The sequence below is a fragment of the Cricetulus griseus genome, chromosome 7, assembly GCF_003668045.3.
Source record: "Cricetulus griseus strain 17A/GY chromosome 7, alternate assembly CriGri-PICRH-1.0, whole genome shotgun sequence".
Classification (NCBI taxonomy): Eukaryota; Metazoa; Chordata; class Mammalia; order Rodentia; family Cricetidae; genus Cricetulus; species Cricetulus griseus.
Genome location: NC_048600.1, coordinates 112,071,326 through 112,090,237, shown reverse-complemented (window position 1 = coordinate 112,090,237; position 18,912 = coordinate 112,071,326). Strand labels below are relative to the sequence as shown.

Sequence of the window (18,912 nt, the reverse complement as noted above, 5' to 3'; positions counted from 1 at the left end):
AAATACTGAGACTCAAAAACACTTGAGTAACATAGGTGATTATATCTCTTTGTTCTTTTCCAATGTGTTTCAGATCATGGAAAATGCTGAAATTAACAATATCATCAAGATTGTGGGTCTTCAGTATAAGAAAAACTATGAAGATGAAGATTCATTGAAAACTCTTCGTTATGGGAAGATAATGATTATGACAGATCAGGTCATATTTTTTAGGTTTTTAAACTGATATCAAATGTGTGGACTTAGCTTTCCACTTTCCTTCACCCATTGAATAGTTGGAACTATAATTGCATAAGCAGGTACCTGCTGTAAAAAGATCTTTACTCATTATCTCTAATAAACATCCAATCAGATACGCTGACATCTGTACATAAATCACATGTACAAGATAAGTTAGTTTACTTTTGAATAGGCTGCTTTTAATTTGTAGAAATTGCCAAATCAGTCATAATTTTATTTCTAAATAGTTCTTTGTGCTTTGGCTTTTCAAATACTTATAGGATCAAGATGGTTCCCATATCAAAGGCTTGCTGATCAATTTTATCCATCACAACTGGCCCTCTCTTCTGCGTCATCGTTTTCTAGAGGAATTTATTACTCCCATTGTAAAGGTATACACAATCTGGGATACAAAAAGACTCTAAGGCCCATGTTCAATACTGGGTGTACCTGTAATTCTGGATATGTAATGTTACATAGGTAACCTACAATGTTCAAAGCTATAGAGATGTGTTCTTTACTGTAGGTGTCTAAAAACAAGCAAGAATTGGCATTCTATAGTCTTCCTGAGTTTGAAGAATGGAAGAGTTCTACTCCAAATCATAAAAAATGGAAAGTCAAATATTACAAAGGTTTGTGATAAAATGCATATAGGCATTCTCAGTTTTGTCATGTGTTATATATAATGCTATCAGGTGTAACTTACCTGTTTTGTTCACTTCTATAGGTTTGGGCACCAGCACATCAAAGGAAGCTAAAGAATATTTTGCAGATATGAAAAGACATCGTATTCAGTTCAAATACTCTGGACCTGAAGATGATGCTGCAATCAGCCTGGTGAGTTTAACTCATGCTATGCATGTACATTCTGCTTTCAAAAGTCACTACTAAGATGGTCAATTACAGCTGTTAAATTTCCATAAAAGGGTGTTTTTGAAAAGAAGTGTTTCTGGTAAGCAACTCAGAGGTCCTGAGTTCAATTCCCGGCAACCACATGATGGCTCACAACCATGTGTAATGAGATTTGGTGCCCTCTCTGGCATGCAGGCAGAATATTATGCATAATAAATTTAAAAACCTTTAAAAAAAGTACAAAGACTCTTGATGTTTCTTTGTATAGAAAAGGTATTTGGAAGCAGTCATCACCAGTAACATCTTTTCCACCTTCTAATTTGTAGGCCTTTAGTAAGAAACAGGTCGATGATCGAAAGGAATGGTTGACTCATTTCATGGAAGATAGACGGCAGCGGAAGTTACTTGGCCTTCCTGAGGTAAGAATTTTAAGTCTAACCCACAAAATATGCTATTTAACTAACTTTAGGATTGATGTTTACCAGACTAAATTTCTAAATAATATTTTCAGTAAAAAGTTTGATATACTAACCATAGTATACAACAGTGGTCTTATAAGATTATGAAGGTACTGAAAAAATTCTTACCTAGTAATATGATCTTTTAGGGGGTGGGTTTTGAGACAGGGTTTCTCCCATGTGTTCCTGACTGTCCTGGAACTCTGTAGACCAGACTGGCCTTGGAATCATAGCTCTTCCTTAGTGGTGGGATTAAAGGCTTGCACTACTACCACCCAGCAATATAGTCATAAAGTTATGTGGCAAGGGATTTTTCACATGTCAATGCTGATGCTGCCCTAAACAGTCATCTACAATATATGCCATTGTGTGTAGTATGAAGTGAGTGACAAGTGGGCTAGATAATGAGTCTTCAAACACACACACACACACTTTAAGAGCTGGAGCAATAGCTGAAATCCTGTGTTTGCCTGGTGTACAGAAAGCCTGAAGTTTAATTGTCAGTACTACTCTTCCCCCACCCCCCAAAAAAGTTTAATATTGTACATACTACAGTGTTGTTCAAGCAGCAGCTTAATATACCTATTGTTTTTCTTTTTTTTGATTTTGTTTTTTTCAAGATGGGGTTTCTCTGAATGACCCTACCTGTCCTGGAACCTGGCTCTATAGACCAGGCTGGCCTGAACTACGGACATCTGCCTGCCTTTGCCTCCCAAGTGCTGGGTGGGTTTAGAGGCGTGTGCCACCACTTCCTGGCTTCTCCTATCCTTTTTTCAAGGACTGAAAAATTACCAGAGAAGTGATAACTGTTTTTATTTTTTGTACTAAGCATTGTTAAGACCAGTACTTTGGGGGGCTGGAGAGATGGCTCAGAGGTGCTCTTCCAGAGGTCCTGAGTTCAATTCCCAGCAACCACATGGTGGCTCACAATCATCTATAATGAGATCTGGTGCCATCTTCCGGCCTGCAGGCATACATGCAGGCAGAACATTGTATACACTGTATAAATAGAAAAAAATTTAAAAAAAAAAAAGACAAGTACTTTGTTTGCAACCAGATCATCTAATACTGTTTTTGATTCCTTAGGATTATTTGTATGGACAAACCACTACTTACCTGACGTATAATGACTTCATAAACAAGGAACTTATTCTGTTCTCAAATTCTGATAATGAAAGATCTATCCCATCTATGGTAGATGGTAAGTGCAAATGTTTTAGTCTGTTTTTATCATAAAATGGTGACTTACGCTCCAAAATTGCTAAACTGAAGATGCTAATGATGTCCTTTCATTTTAAAGGTTTGAAACCAGGTCAGAGAAAGGTTTTGTTTACTTGTTTCAAACGGAATGACAAGCGAGAAGTGAAGGTTGCCCAGTTAGCTGGGTCAGTGGCAGAAATGTCCTCTTATCACCATGGTGAGGTAAACCCACAATCTTTTACGTCCACAATGCCTTCAAGCAGAAATAATTGAAAGTTATTCTCCAAACACATTTTGTGCAAGTATAAACTGTTATATTCATAGTATAGAACAGCTTGTTAAATATTTCAGAAATATAAGATATGATTACCCTTTTGACCAATAGTCTATTTCTAGATATAACATTCCTATTAGGAAACTTGTCCGTAAAGTTATGGTCATAGATTTTCAAGTAAGATTTAGTATTAGAAACCTGGAAGCATTTTTTTGTTTGGGTACCGCTTCTGCCATCTATTTGTCTTGAAAATATCACTGTGAACATAGAAACTTCAAAATTTACAAGATCATTGTGTGACTTAGTTGTAATAGTGAACACACACAAGCACACATTTATTTTCACCTTTGGGGCAAAGTAATGATTTTTCTTTTCCCTCCACAGATGTCACTGATGATGACCATTATCAATTTGGCTCAGAATTTTGTGGGTAGTAATAATTTGAACCTTTTGCAGCCCATTGGTCAGTTTGGTACCAGGCTGCATGGTGGCAAGGATTCAGCTAGTCCTCGATACATCTTTACTATGCTCAGGTGAGTTTGCTTTCAGTTTCTTGACATTGCCAGTTTTGAAGCAAATTGAAACTAAAGTATTAAACGTTCAATGTCACAAATACCGGTTTCCAGCCTCAGCTTCACCTTGGCAATAGCACTCAGCAGTTATCAGCCATTGTCCTGGAAATGTTTGCACATCTATGCTGGTTCTCTCTTTCTTCACCATCTTTGTTCTGTGTTCTGTCTTCTTTCCCACCCTAAGCACTGGCCTACCGAAAGGCTCCTTCAGCAGAGACTCTGCTACATATATTCATTTCTCAATAATCAAATAAATTTTGATCTTTTATGTGTCCTAATCAACTCCAGCTGGGCATGTGGCTACAAGCCTGTAGTCCCTGAATTCAGAAAGAAAGAGGAGCATCATGAGTTTGCTGCCTGTCTTAATTTAACAGAGTGAACCTCTATCTCAGAAGAGCCATTCCCCACCCAAAAAAGGATATACACACCTTTAAAAACAAATCTTGGGCTGAGATTAGCTTCATCAGTAAAGTGCTTGCTGGACAAACATGTAGATCTGAGTTCAATCCCAGAACTTACAATTTTAAGAAAATATCAGAATTGGGCAGTAGTGGCACACAACTATAATCCCAGCACTTGGGAGACATAGACGGGCAGCTCTCTGAATTCCAGGACAGCCGGGCTACACAGGGAAATCCTATGGGAGGGGAGGGGTGGCTGGAGAGATGGCACAGCAATTAAGAACATTTGCTGCTCTCCCAAGAAGACATTCAATTTGTAGCACCCACGTTGGCTCACAAATGTATGTAATTCCAGTTCCAAGGGATGCAGTCAGTGCCTTCTACTGGCCTCCTTGGGCACCAACCCACACACATAGTGCACTGGGATACATGCAGATAATACACCTATACACATAACATTATTTTTGATTAAAAGGGGATATAATGGCACTGGAAAAGTGAAGACAGGCAGGTTCCTAGGGGAATTGCTAGCCAATTATGGAGCTTCAAATTAGGTGAAAGATGCTGTTTCAAAAAACAGAAACTTGTGGGTGGCTCCTGAGGAATGACACCCGAAGTTGACCTGACCTTTACATGCATGCATACACATACATATATACCTACATACAAAAGACAAGAATTTTTTTTTTTTTTTGAAGTCCTGCTGTGTAGCTCTGGCTATCTTGGAACTCACTCTGTAGGCCAGGCTAGCCTGGAACTTACAGAGCTCCACTTGCCTCTGCCTCCTAAGTTCCTACCAATTAGTGTTTTTTTGTTTTGTTTTTTAAGATTTTATTTATTATGTATGCAACATTCTGCTTCCATGTATATCTGCACACCAGAAGAGGGCACCAGATCTTATAACAGATGGTTGTGAGCCACCATGTGGTTGCTGGGAATTGAACTCAGGACCTCAGAAAGAGCAGTCAGTGCTCTTAACCTCTGAGCCATCTCTCCAGCCCCCTACCAATTAGTTTTTAACAATAGGTCACTCACTGGTTCAGAGCCTTCTACTTGCCCAGAGTAAATTTAGCTAACCAGACCTTGTGAGATCACTGACCTGGGGCTCCCTATATCTTTTGATCTTTTTTCATATCACCAGTCTTCCAGATAAACTATCTTGGGCTTAGGAGGTGGCTCAGTGAGTAAAATGCTTGCTACACACGCATGTGGTCCTGAGTTTGAGTAATCTGAAGCTGGGTACAGCTGCCAGGCAGTGGTGGCGCACGCCTTTCGTCCCAGCACTCAGGAGGCAGAGGCAGGGGAATCTCTGAGTTCGAGACCAACCTGTTCTACAAGAGCTAGTTCCAGGACAGGCTACAAAGCTACACAAGGAAACCCTGTCTTGAAAAACAAACAAACAAAAAGCTGTGTATAGCAGCGGATGTGTGTCTGTAATCCTGGTTCTCTGATGGTGTAATGGAAGTGGAGGCAGGAGAATCCCTGTAAGCTGGGATACACAATAAATACCAAGCAACAAAAGAGTCCCTGTCTCAAAAAGGTGGCAGGCAAAGATTGATACCCAGGGTTGTCCTTGTACCTCCATGTGTGTCCATATTAACACGCTCTAAATAGATACATATTACCTACTTACACAAAGGGGGAGAGAAAACAGAGCTAACTCCTGTCCTCTATATCAGCTTTCCACAGGCACCTGCCTCATGCCTCACATCTTAACACTCTTTCTGTTGCTGTTCTGTAACACCCTACCCACTTTAGCATTCTTTTGTGTGTTATATATGCATGTGTGGAGAAATTTGGGTGCCAACCACCCCCTTATTTTTAAGGCAACATCTCTCACTGACCAAGTCCTTACTTGGCTAGCTTGCAAGTCCTGTCTTCACCTGCCCAGCACTAGGGTTATAAATGAATGCTACTACACTCATTTTTATGTGGGTTGTCCTAGGATTAAAACTCAGGTCTTGCTGGGCGGTTGTAGCTCACTCCTTTAATCCCAGCACTGGGAGGCAGAGGCAGGAAGATCTCTGTGAGTTCGAGGCCAGCCTGGTCTACAAGAGCTAGTTCCAGGACAGCCTCCAAAGCCACAGAGGAACCCTGTCTCGGGAAAAAAAAAAAAAACAACTCAGGTTCTTGAACTATCTGCCCAGCCCAGCCAGCCCAGCACTCTTTTTTTTATTTGGTTTAGTTTTTTGAACCAGTCTTAATATATATTTAAGCTAAGCCTCAAACTCAAAATCCTCTTCTCACTGCATCTCCAGGTACCAGGGTTATAGATGTGTTACTATAGCACACATTTCTTTGTGCCAAAGTATTCACTGTATTAATTTTCCTTTTTAGCATTCTGCCCTACAGAATACATATTCATTATCTGTCTACCTGTACTAAATCATGAGCTTGGCAGGTTTTTGTTTGGGTTTGGATTTGGAGCAAGATCTCACTATATTCCTTGATGGGCCTGGAGCTCATAGACCTATCTGTCTCTGCCTCAGCCCTCCGAATGCAGGCTTGCCCAGGTAACCGAATGTAAGAAGTTTCAAGGCCATTTTGCTAAATGATATTCTTTGCTTTCTTTAGCCCTTTGACTCGGTTGTTATTTCCACCAAAAGATGATCACACATTAAAGTTTTTATATGATGACAATCAGCGTGTTGAACCTGAATGGTACATTCCTATTATTCCCATGGTGCTGATAAATGGCGCTGAGGGAATTGGTACCGGGTGGTCCTGCAAAATCCCCAACTTTGATATCCGTGAAGTCGTAAATAATATCAGACGACTGTTGGATGGAGAAGAGCCTCTGCCCATGGTAAGTGTTGTGGGTTAGGAACTTTACCACAGGCATAGTTGAATAAATTCTACAGTAAAGAGTGTACAAACACAAGATTTATTTCATATATTAGATTTGTTTTTTGAACATATTTGTGATTTAACTTTTAAAAAACTTTTGTTGTTAATTTAGCTCCCAAGTTACAAAAATTTCAAAGGTACTATTGAAGAGCTGGCTTCTAATCAGTATGTGATTAATGGAGAAGTAGCTATTCTAAATTCCACAACCATTGAAATCTCAGAGCTTCCCATCAGAACGTGGACTCAGGTAAATATCTTAATTTTTTGGTTTTTCAAGTGAAAGATGTTATTGTTGCTGTTGACTATTCAAGAGACTCCTTATAAAACGATTACTGTCCTTTGTTTTTTTTTTGTTTTGTTTTGTTTTTAGACTTACAAAGAACAGGTTCTAGAACCCATGTTGAATGGTACTGAGAAGACACCCCCTCTTATAACAGACTATAGGGAATACCACACAGACACCACTGTCAAGTTTGTCATAAAGATGACTGAAGAAAAATTAGCAGAGGCAGAGAGAGTGGGACTACACAAAGTCTTCAAACTGCAGACTAGTCTCACTTGCAACTCTATGGTATGTCTTATTTTGTAAGAGATACATCTTTAAAAACTAATATTGTTGGCATGTGGGTCCCCTCTAGTAATCCTAGTGATCTGAAGAAAGAGACAGGAGGATCACTATGAATTCCAAAGCTATCTTGTGCTGTATAGTCTCAAAAGGAAAGGCTGGAGAGATGTCTCAGCAGTTAAGAACACTTAATGCTTGTTCTCAGCACTGGGTTCAGTTCTCAGCACCCACATGGCAGGCAGTTCACAACTGTGTGACTCAGTTCTGAGCGATTCAAGGGCCTCTTTTGGCCTCCATGGGATAGTGCTCTAAGCACAGGTTGCAATACAAACATGCAGGCAAACATCCATTGATGTAAAATCTTTTTTCAGTAATTGATAATTGATATTTAACGGGCATTTCTGATAATTTTTATAAAGGTTATGCAATTTATTGATTCAAAGCTTGAGTCTTCTTTTCTTTTCCAGGTGCTTTTTGACCATGTAGGTTGCTTAAAGAAATATGACACTGTGTTGGATATTCTAAAAGACTTCTTTGAGCTTAGGCTTAAATATTATGGATTAAGAAAAGAATGGCTTCTGGGAATGCTTGGTGCAGAATCTGCTAAACTGAATAATCAAGCTCGTTTTATATTAGAGAAAATAGATGGCAAAATAATCATTGGTATGTAAAGTGTGGGCTAACTTTCCCTAGATTGTTTATTGCTGTTTGTAGGGTTTTAGTAGTACTTGGGCTCAAATCCAGGGCCTTATAACTTGCTAATTGTGTACTCTGTGTTAGCCTTACCCCCTAGATTGAGCATCTAAAGAAATCAAGACTAAATGTTTAGATAGGGAAGAGACTAGAGAACTAAAAGACCTGTGTGGGGCTGGGGTGTAGCTTAGAGTGGTAAAATGCCTCCTGACATCCACAGGGTCCTAGGTCCAACTCCAATAACTACATCAACTTCCTGTGGTGGCACACATCTGTGTTCCCAGCACTGGGAACAGGAAGCAGGAGGGTTAAGGCCGTCGTTGGCTCCGTAGTGGATTTTAAACCAACCCCGAGTACATGGGATCTTGTCTGAGAAAAAGACCTTGTATAACTAATTGATCACAAGAAGAAACAGTAGTCTGATCTTAAAAGAAGACTGAAAAAGAGGCAAATCTTAGGGATGTTTGTTTTGTTGGAAAGTCCATAAAAGAAAAAAAAAAGAATCTTGACTAAAGCTGGGTGTAAGAATGAAGCTCAGGGGCTGGAGAGATGGCTCTAAGGTTAAGAGCACTGACTGCTCTTCCAGAGGTCCTGAGTTCAATTCCCAGCAACCACATGGTGCCTCACAACTATCCGTAATGAGATCTGGTGCCCTCTTCTGGTGAGCAGACATGCACACAAAACAGAACGTTATATACATAATAAATAAGTAAATCTTTAAAATAAAGAAATAAAGCATAGGCTAAACGGTGGTGTCACACACCTTTAATCCCAGCACTGGGGAAACAGAGGCAGAAGGATCTCTTATGAGTTTGAGGCCGGCCTGGTTTACAGAGTGAGTTTCAGGACAGCCAGGGCCACATGGAGAAAAGACCTTGACTAAACATCAAGTTCAGTGACAATGAGTGGTTCTCTGAAACTAGTGACTTTGACAGTCCCTCAAACCATAATTGGCTGCAGCAGACACTGAGAGAGGGCCATGTTGTGTGGTGCTGTAATTAAGAACATCAAGCTTTGAACAGATTGCTAGAGCCTAGACCAATGAAACATTGAAAGAAACGCCAGAAAACATAATTGAGTCAGTCACAGGCTCTTCAGAAATGGAGGCTTTGACTCTTCTCTATTCTTTTGAGAGAGAGCTAATAGATTTCAGCCTCACCTATGGTTTAAATGTCTCCTGATAATTCAGTTTTCCTTGTTCACAGAAATTTGTCTATGATCTGGACAGAAATAGAGGCAAAACATAGACAGTTGAAATTCCAGTTTTGTGGGTTTGTTTATTTTGGGGTTTTGTTTTTTCAAGACAGGTTTTCTCTGTGTAATCCTGGCTGTCCTAGAACTCACTCATGTAGGCCAGCCCTGGAACTCATAGTTCCACTTGCCTTTGCCTCCTGAGTGTGAGATTAAAGGTGTGCACCACCACCTGGCTTGAATTTTCCAGTTTAATCTTTCAATGTAATGTAGAAACACCTTATCCTTTTTCGAAAATTTTGCTCAAAGTTTATCTCTCTTTTTTTTTTTTCAACAGAAAATAAACCTAAAAAAGAGCTAATTAAAGTTCTAATTCAGAGAGGATATGATTCAGATCCTGTAAAAGCCTGGAAAGAAGCTCAGCAAAAGGTAATTTCTTTGCTAGCCACTTGCTAAGCTCCGAATATGTTCATTCTATTTATCTATTGGCTATGACATGCATGCAGGCAGAGCATCCATATACATAGAATAAAAATGGGGAGACTTTTTAAATTAAAAAATGTAAAATCTGTTTTCTTGCATTTCTAGAGGTCACAAGTTAAAAAAAAAATCAAGGACCATGTATGTTTATATTTCATATTCTGTATTTTAATTCATCCTTTAGGTCCCAGATGAAGAAGAAAATGAAGAAAGTGACAATGAAAACAGTGACTCTGTAGCAGAATCTGGACCGACTTTCAATTACCTTCTTGATATGCCCCTTTGGTATCTAACCAAAGAAAAGAAAGATGAACTGTGCAAACAAAGAAATGAAAAGGTAACTTGTAGATAGACTGGAATGGCCGGTTTAATATCCTTTTGGTGGGGAATAAAGTAAGCTGTTCTGTTTAAAAAATACTATTTGTACATATTTACACTCTCAATTTTTTGGTAAAGGAACAAGAGCTCAACACATTAAAGAACAAGAGTCCATCAGATTTGTGGAAGGAGGATTTGGCAGTTTTTATTGAAGAACTGGAGGTATGTATTTATAAAGCCTATATTAATACTAGTAGACTAGCAACATGCCCTTTCTTAAATATGTATATTTCTTATGTATATGTGTGTTTGTATGTTGGGGAAGGTGTGGGTAAATGCAAGTGCTCACAAAAGCCAAAGGTGCCCATCCGCTGGACCTGTAGTTAGTTACAGGCAGTGGTGAGTCACCTACTGTGGGTGCTGAGAACTGAACCTCGGCTAGAGCAGTAAGGTCTCTTAACCACTGAGTACCTGTCCAGCTCAAACAGCATCCCTTTTTATCAAGAAGCTTCATATTTAATAAAAGAAGAGATATAAAAGGAGAAAGAATATATCCCAAAATAATAAAAAGGCAGGATATGGTAAGTAGCCACTTAGACAGTACACCTATAATCTCAGACTAAATTTGAGGCCTGCCTGGGCTACCCACTGAGTTCCAGGCCAGCCTGAACTATATATGTAATGTACTAAGACCCACTCAAAATGCAAGTACTACAATATAATTGTAGAGCACTTGTCATACAGGTGCAAACTTTTGCCCTCTCTGCTTAGCACTTCAAAAAAGAAAAACATTAAAACACATTAGGCAGAGCATGGTGCACATGCCTGTAATTCTAGCATTTGAATGGAAGATGAATTGAGGGTCATCTCAGACACAGGGACTTAGAGACCATGCTGCACAACATGAAAACAAAAACAGGAGGGCAGGTGACTCAGCAGGTGAAGCACTTGCTGTACAAGCCTGGTAACCTGAGTTCAATCCCCAGAGCTCAGGTAAGGAGGAAAGAGCCGACTCCACATAGTGGTCCTGTGGTTTCTATGTGCTTGCTGTGACGTGCACATGCACACACATACAATAATGATAATATATTTTAGAGAGGGAAAGGAACAGGTTATTAAATACTAGTTAGCATAAAGTAAGTGATGGCAAGAAATACACTAAATCAGTATTTTACAGATTAAAGAGAGAAAGTTAAGTCACTTTTAGAGGTGGCCCCTCAGTTTCAGAATGTCCTTTGTCACTTAAATTTCCTTAGTAGTACTTAGTTTTTTTGATATTACAAATATATAGCTTATCCTATAGAACAGTTTCCTCTTTGTCTTTAGAAAGATTAAGTGATGACATTAGACATCAGTTAGACATAGGCACCCAGTTCTCCTGTCTCTGCCTTCCTAAAGTCATCCACATCGTACCTTCACTACCCTGCATTGGACCTTCACTATGGCTGATCATGGATTTATCTTAAATTGTAAAAATGGAAAGTTTACTTAACTATGCTTTTTAGGTGTGATGTTCTCCTCACCTATAAATTTATTCTCATAATTCCCTTTGATAGGTTGTTGAAGCCAAGGAAAAGCAAGATGAACAAGTAGGACTTCCTGGAAAAGGGGGGAAAGCAAAAGGGAAGAAAGCACAAATGTCTGAAGTCTTGCCTTCTCCTCATGGAAAAAGAGTTATTCCCCAAGTGACCATGGAGATGAAAGCAGAAGCAGAGAAGAAAATTAGGAAGAAAATTAAGGTAATAATTTGCTTCAAGTTTCCTTAGAAATTGAACAAATGGAGCTGGGTGTGGTGGCGCACGCCTTTAATTCCAGCACTCAGAAGGCAGATACAGGCGGATCTCTGAGTTTGAGGCTAGCCTGGTCTACAGAGCGAGTACCAGGACACCGAAGATTACCCAGAAAAATCCTGTCTCAAAAAAACAAAAAAGAGCCGGGCATTGGTGGCGCACCCCTTTAATCCCAGCACTCGGGAGGCGGAGGCAGAGGCAGGCAGATCTCTGAGTTTGAGACCACCCTGGTCTACAAGAGCTAGTTCCAGGACAGCCTCCAAAGCCACAGAGAAACCCTGTCTCAAAAAACAAAAAAGAGGGACTGGAGAGATGGCTCAGAGGTTAAGAGCACTGGCTGCTCTTCCAGAGGTCTTGAGTTCAATTCCCAGCAACCACATAATGGCTCACAACCATCTATAATGAGATCTGGTACCCTCTTCTGTCCTGTATACTGTATACATAATAAATGAATAAATATTAAAAAAGAAAAAAAAAAGAAAGAAATTGAACAAATGAGGCTCAGGTGAGATGGCTCAGATAAGTGTTTGCCACCAAGCCTGAGCAACCCAAGTTCAGTCTACATGGTGGAGGAAGAGAACCGACCTCTCTGCAACGTGTTCTCTGACCATACATAAATATGTGTAATACATTTTGTACAATGGAGCAAATTATATCTAAATTTCTTTTTTTTTTTTTTTGAAGATTTATTTATTTATTATGTATACAGATTCTGTCTGCATGTATCCCTGCAGGCCAGAAGAGGGCATCAGATCTCATTACAGATGGTTGTGAGCCACTATGTGGTTGCTGGGAATTGAACTCAGGACCTCTGGAAGAGCGACCAGTACTCTTAACCTCTGAGCCATCTCTCCAGCCCTATATCTAAATTTCTAAACCTAATATTTGGGATTTATCCTGTATCTAGTGGGCTTTCCTTTCTCAGTACCCAATGCTTTTAAATACTTAGGTATTAAAGATCATAACTAACCCTTTATTTGGATCTCCTTTATGTCTGTGGGTGGTTTGCCTGTGTGTATGTCTGTGCCACATGCACGCAGTACCCACAGAAACCAGAGAGGGCACTGGATTCCAGGAACTGGATTCCTGGAACTGGAGTTAAAGACAATTGTGACCCTCTATGTGAGTGCTGGGAATTAAAACTTGGGTCCTCTGAAAGAGCAACCAGAGTTCTTAAACACTGAGTCATCTCTCTACCTCTTTGCCTTGTTTTGGTTTTTGTCTGGCTGTCCTGGCGCTCACTATGTAGACCAAGCTGACCTTGATGTGGACTACCACTGCCCTGCTTATTTTAGATCTCTTAACCAAAACCCAAAGTAAATACATTCTTCCACTGTATTTGTGTCTGTGTGTATCTATATATGTGAATATATGGCTTTATTATTCCAAATAATTAGACAGAAGTTGAGTGTTTTTGTTGTGCTGGGATTTGTTGTTTCTTACATGTTGCTGTCTTTCAGAGTGAAAACGTTGAGGGCACTCCTACTGAGAATGGTCTGGAACTAGGAAGCTTAAAACAAAGAATAGAGAAGAAGCAGAAGAAAGAGCCAGGTATTACATGTTGGGCAAGATCTTATAAACTCTAAATTTTTGTTAATATGTTCTCCATAGATATTCAATTCTTTTGTAAAGCTGAATTAAGTATTGAAAAGAAGGATGTATGTGACTTATATTTGAACTTTATATTGTCTTTGACGTTTGATTTTATTTAGAAGAGATTCTGGTAATATAGTTAGTAACTTGAATTCTTTAGTTGGAATCTAAAGTAGCTCCCCTTCTCCAGGAAGACCTGCTCGTTTGTTTTTCCTTGGCTTACAAAAGGGATATATGAGAGTAAATTCATGAGCATTAAAGGCATTATAATACCTGAGACTGCCCTTACAATCTGTGTGAGCAAACATGGGTGACATAAAGAACAGGAGGTGACTATAAAGCCTATCAATGGTTGCACATGCCATTAATCCCAGCACTGGGAGGCAGAGGCAGGTGGATCACTGTGAGTTTGAGACTGGCCTGGTCTACAGAGTTCGAGGACAGTCTCCACAGCTACACAGAAACCCTGTCCTGGGGTGGGGGGAGGTTAATTAATTAATTAATGATTAACTCCTAGTGACCCTCCAGATCTCAGATCTCAGCTCAGGCATCTATTGCTTAAGGAATTTTGATGTTTAGACATTTGTATCACATTATTTACTATAAAAACAGCACTTATAGGATTAAATGACCAAACTCTGTACTCTATAGGAACAGAAAATGCATTCTATTTCTATTCATGATTGTACCCTCAGCACCATTATAGTATGTAGGTTATGATGAAAAAACCAGAGTATTATTAATATAATTAATTTTATATTAATAATTAACATAACTAATTAGCATGTGCAGGAGCTTACCACCAAGGGTGACAACCTGAGTTTGATCCCAAGGACCCATATGGAAGAAGGAAAGAACCAACTCCCATAAATTGTTGTCTGACCTTCACTCAAGTGCACTCAGTCAGAATGCGCACACACAAACACACAGAGAGGAAAGTGTAAATTCCCTATCTCTTTTGTAGGTGCCATGACAAAGAAGCAGACTACATTGGCTTTTAAGCCAATCAAAAAAGGGAAAAAGAGAAACCCCTGGTCTGATTCTGAATCAGATATGAGCAGTAATGAAAGTAATGTTGATGTCCCTCCACGAGAAAAGGATCCACGAAGAGCTGCAAGTAAGCTAGCATGTTCTGTATTTGATTATAAGATGTGAATGGCCAATTAACATCAGGGTACTTAATTCCAAAAATTGCTGCCTGTTAGTACAGCAAATCAAATTTTGAAAAATTGAAGCATCTTTTACGATATTAAACTGAAGCTTAGGTGTGTGGTGGTGATGCACAGCTTTAATCCCAGCACTCTGGAGGCAGAGGCAGGTGGATCTCTTTGAGTTTGAGGCCAGCCTGGTTTACAGAGTGAGTTCCTGGACAGCCAGGGCTACACAGAAACCTTGTCTCAAAAAAAAATTGTAGTTAAACTGAAGCATATATATATTCCTAAAATGTTAAGTCAGAGACTAGAGAGATGGCGCAGTGGTTAGGAGCGCTGGCTGTTCTTCCAGAGGATCTGAGTTCGATTCCCATCACCCAGATGGCAGCTCACAGCTGTCTGTAATTCTAGTTCCAGAGGATCTAGCTCCCTCTTCTGGCCTCCATGGGAATCAGGAATGCACATAGTATACAAACATAAATGCAGGCAAAACACTCATGCACATAAAATAAAATGAGCGCTATGATGGCACACGAGTACACACACACACAAACACAAATTTGAAAAACAAAATGTTAAGTCAGCCTGTGTTTAAATGTCTGTATCCTCTTTGGTTCCTAACAGCAAAAGCCAAATTCACGATGGATTTGGATTCAGATGAAGATTTCTCAGGTTCTGATGGAAAGGATGAAGATGAAGATTTTTTCCCACTAGATACTACTCCACCTAAGACCAAAATTCCCCAAAAGTAAGAATTCTATCAACACAGAATTTAGTTGTGACTATTTTGATAGTCGTTGGTGTATTATTGATCTTTGTTTGACACATGTAGAAATGGTTGATTGTCAGGATGCCTTCTCTATGTGTGTTCTTTTTTTTTTTTTAGAAATACTAAGAAAGCACTGAAGCCACAAAAGAGTGCCATGTCTGGTATGTATCTGAGGAAAATGATTAGGTGCTTGGGAGTCTCAGTAAATGTGTGCTAAGCAAGTGTGAGGACCCAACTTCAATCAACAGCACACACCTGTGGTCCTAGCACTCGACTTAGAGGCAAGAGGATTGCAAGTTTAAGGCCAACCTGTGCTACATACAGCAAAGCTCTGTCCCCCAAAAACTAAGAATTTAAAATTCAGCTAAATTCTAAGGGTATTTAAAATATTCCCAGAAAGTTAGTTAAAATGGGAATCCATTGTCAGGGACAGAGTTGCAGGTGGAATATTTTAAATTTTGTGACCATTTCCCTTCCTGTTTGGAATAGGTGACCCTGAAAGTGATGAAAAGGACAGTGTGCCAGCTTCTCCAGGCCCTCCTGCTGCTGACTTGCCAGCTGACACTGAACAGTTAAAGCCATCTTCCAAACAGACTGTGGCAGTGAAGAAGACAGCCACCAAAAGTAAGCCTAGATCTGTTAGAAGGTTGATTACTGGATTAACTGACTTGGAAAAGACAGTTTTAAGTTTTTATTTTGAAAATGTCTACTGATGATGATGAAACTAAACAGTATCCTAATGGAAGTGGTGTCTTTTACATCATTATCAAATAAAAAATAAAAGGTTGTGGGGACTGGAGAGATGGCTCAGTGGTTAAGAGTACTGGCTGTTCTTCCAAAGGACCTGGGTTCAATTCCCAGCGTCCACATGGCAGCTCACAACTGTCTGTAACTCCAGTTGCAGGGGAACCAGCACCCTCATATAGGCAAGACTCCAATAAATAATTATAATCAATAGCCAGGCAATGGTAGCACATAGCTTTAATTCCAGCACTCTCGAGGCAGAAGCAGGTGGATCACTCTGAAAGTATTTTGAGCAGGGCATTGGTAGCAAAAGCCTTTAATCCCAGCACTGGGGAGGCAGAGGCAGGCGGATCTCTGTGAGTTCGAGGCCAGCCTGGTCTCCAGAGCAAGTGCCAGGATAGGTTCCAAAGCTACACAAAGAAACCCTGTCTCGAAAAACAAAAACAAAAGTATTTTGAAATCAGGGCATTACTCAGATTCCAGACATTATCTAGCTCATCTCTATGACATAAGGAAAGAATTTATAAGCAGTTGGAAGTAATCCAATATAAAATAACTTAGAAGCCAGGTGGTGGTGGCTCACACCTTTAATCCCGGCCCTCAGGAAGCAGAGGCATGTGGATCTCTCTGAGTTAAAGACCAGCCTGGTATACAAGAGCTAGTTCTAGGACAGCCTCCAAAGCCACGGAGAAAAATCCCCCCAAAAAAGAGGGGGGGGATAACTTAGAAATCAAAGCTGGGGATGTGGCTCAGTTGGTAGATTGCTGGGCTAGAATTTGTGAAGCCTTGGAATCAATCCCCAGCACAGCATAAACCAGGTGCAGTGGTAAATGTCCCTGGGGCCTTTCTTGCTGGCCAGTCCAGCTTAATTAGGAACTCTAGGTCATTGTGAGACCTTGTCTCAAAAAAGAAGGTGATGTTCAAGATAGTTCACAATGAGAAAACTCACCAAAGAGTGATTATGACCAGTACTCATGTTGACTTACAGGCCAGTCTTCAACATCCACTGCTGGTACCAAAAAGAGAGCTGTACCAAAAGGAAGCAAATCGGATTCAGCCTTGAATGCTCATGGCCCTGAAAAGCCTGTGCCTGCCAAAGCCAAGAACAGCCGCAAAAGGAAGCAGTCCTCTTCTGATGATTCTGACTCTGATTTTGAGAAAGTAGTCTCCAAAGTTGCTGCAAGCAAGGTATTTATTGCTACTTAATCCTTTTGCTCTAGAAACTTGAAATATCCAACTTAGGATTTGCTCTTAATTTTGCATATTTTTAAGGAATTAAATTTAAACCTCAGAATTCGTTATTTTGTACCATGTGTAATTTAGCTGTAGGAAAGTTAAATCTATCAGTTAGTGGAACAGTTGCTTTGGACCTTTTTCTTACTACTTAGTAGGAGGTGCTGGTGAAGTCTGGAGTGATGTGGAATGACCCTATATGCAAATTGCTTGCATTTTTTCTCTTTTTAGAAATCCAAGGGAGAGAATCAGGATTTCCGAGTGGACTTAGATGAAACTATGGTTCCTCGAGCAAAATCTGGACGAGCAAAGAAGCCTATCAAATACCTGGAGGAGTCAGATGATGATGATCTTTTCTGATGGGGAGAGTATTGTTTTAGCAATGGTTTTACTGAGCCCCGTTCATTTTAAAGTTATTTGAAGTTCTTCTCTAACCCCCTCTGAATTTAGTTTGGGGAAGACTTTTTATAAGACTATCCTACGTGGCCATCAGCTTTATATTCTATATACTGTCTCAGTGATGACCATCTCATGACACTGTTTTCTTCTCTGATTTATCTATGTTTTGTGTCTATTTCTTTGGTCTCTAAAATCTTGCTTGAGATTCTTTTGGATTCCACATAATTATATGCTCACTTCAGCATGACAGAATTTATTGATCATATGTTAAGCTAAAATGGGTATGTTTTCAAAAGTGTGCCTCTACCTCCTTTCCTATGTCTACTAAGATATGAATGAGGTAGCAAGGTGTTTCTTTTTCAGTTGTGTAGGTAGAATTCCATCACATAGAACTAGACAGTTCTAGTATGGATACAGTGTTCAACCTATGATTTGATGCATTTTTGTTTCAGCCATAAAAAATTACTCATAACTCTTTTAAACATCATCAGAGTCTGAAGAAAGTCATCTTGACTGTGTCTCCATGATCTCAGTACATGTAGCAAGAAAAAGAGAGTTAGTCTGGTTATGTGGCATCCTGACTTTCCTTATGATACCTTTCGAACATGAGATCACAGGGAGGAGACAGAAGTGCTCAGACTTACATCTGCATGCTCAATTGTGAAATGTGGTCCATTGCAAGTGTACAGAGTTCCAACTTGTGAACGCCAAAAGCATTCTGTGCTGTTGTATGTTACTTAAGTGCTGTTATCAATGTGTTTTGTAAATATTTAATATGTCTTTCTATATAGCTTATTCCAACAATTTTGTACATTAATAAATATTTAAACATTGTAAGCTATTCATTCCTCTTATCTTAACCCACATTACATCCTCTCCACAGCCCAAAAATATAGCCTCTTGTAAGCAAATGTTTCCTGTCCAGACTGCCCTGTCCCAAATAACTGATTCAGAGGCTGAAGATGAATTGTAAATGCTCAGCCAATAGCTCGGGCTTATTACTAACTAGCGCTTACATTTTAAGTTAACCCATATACCTTATTTATGCTCTGCAACATAAATTTTTTTTATTTTATTCTTTTATATTTGTTTTGTTTTTGAGACAGGGTTTCTCTGTGGCTTTGGAGGCTGTCCTGGAACTAGCTCTTTTAGACCAGGCTGGT

At 39.6% G+C, this 18,912-nt stretch overlaps 1 protein-coding gene across 1 annotated transcript in view; it reads left to right on the top strand.

Moving 5' to 3' along the window:
- The window catches only part of Top2a (DNA topoisomerase II alpha), a 31,234-nt gene extending 12,650 nt beyond the window's left edge, over positions 1 to 18,584 (top strand). Inside the window, 23 exon segments of the mRNA NM_001246738.1 lie at positions 74 to 199; positions 501 to 611; positions 746 to 851; positions 947 to 1,056; positions 1,398 to 1,490; positions 2,616 to 2,730; positions 2,830 to 2,951; positions 3,388 to 3,536; positions 6,551 to 6,782; positions 6,936 to 7,070; positions 7,194 to 7,394; positions 7,856 to 8,051; positions 9,610 to 9,701; positions 9,937 to 10,089; positions 10,209 to 10,292; positions 11,627 to 11,809; positions 13,321 to 13,411; positions 14,418 to 14,570; positions 15,229 to 15,352; positions 15,491 to 15,534; positions 15,863 to 15,997; positions 17,106 to 17,305; positions 17,582 to 18,584. Coding sequence (NP_001233667.1) covers positions 74 to 199; positions 501 to 611; positions 746 to 851; positions 947 to 1,056; positions 1,398 to 1,490; positions 2,616 to 2,730; positions 2,830 to 2,951; positions 3,388 to 3,536; positions 6,551 to 6,782; positions 6,936 to 7,070; positions 7,194 to 7,394; positions 7,856 to 8,051; positions 9,610 to 9,701; positions 9,937 to 10,089; positions 10,209 to 10,292; positions 11,627 to 11,809; positions 13,321 to 13,411; positions 14,418 to 14,570; positions 15,229 to 15,352; positions 15,491 to 15,534; positions 15,863 to 15,997; positions 17,106 to 17,305; positions 17,582 to 17,710 — 3,084 coding nt within the window. The 3' untranslated portion in view covers positions 17,711 to 18,584.
- Positions 18,585 to 18,912: the final 328 nt, after the last annotated feature.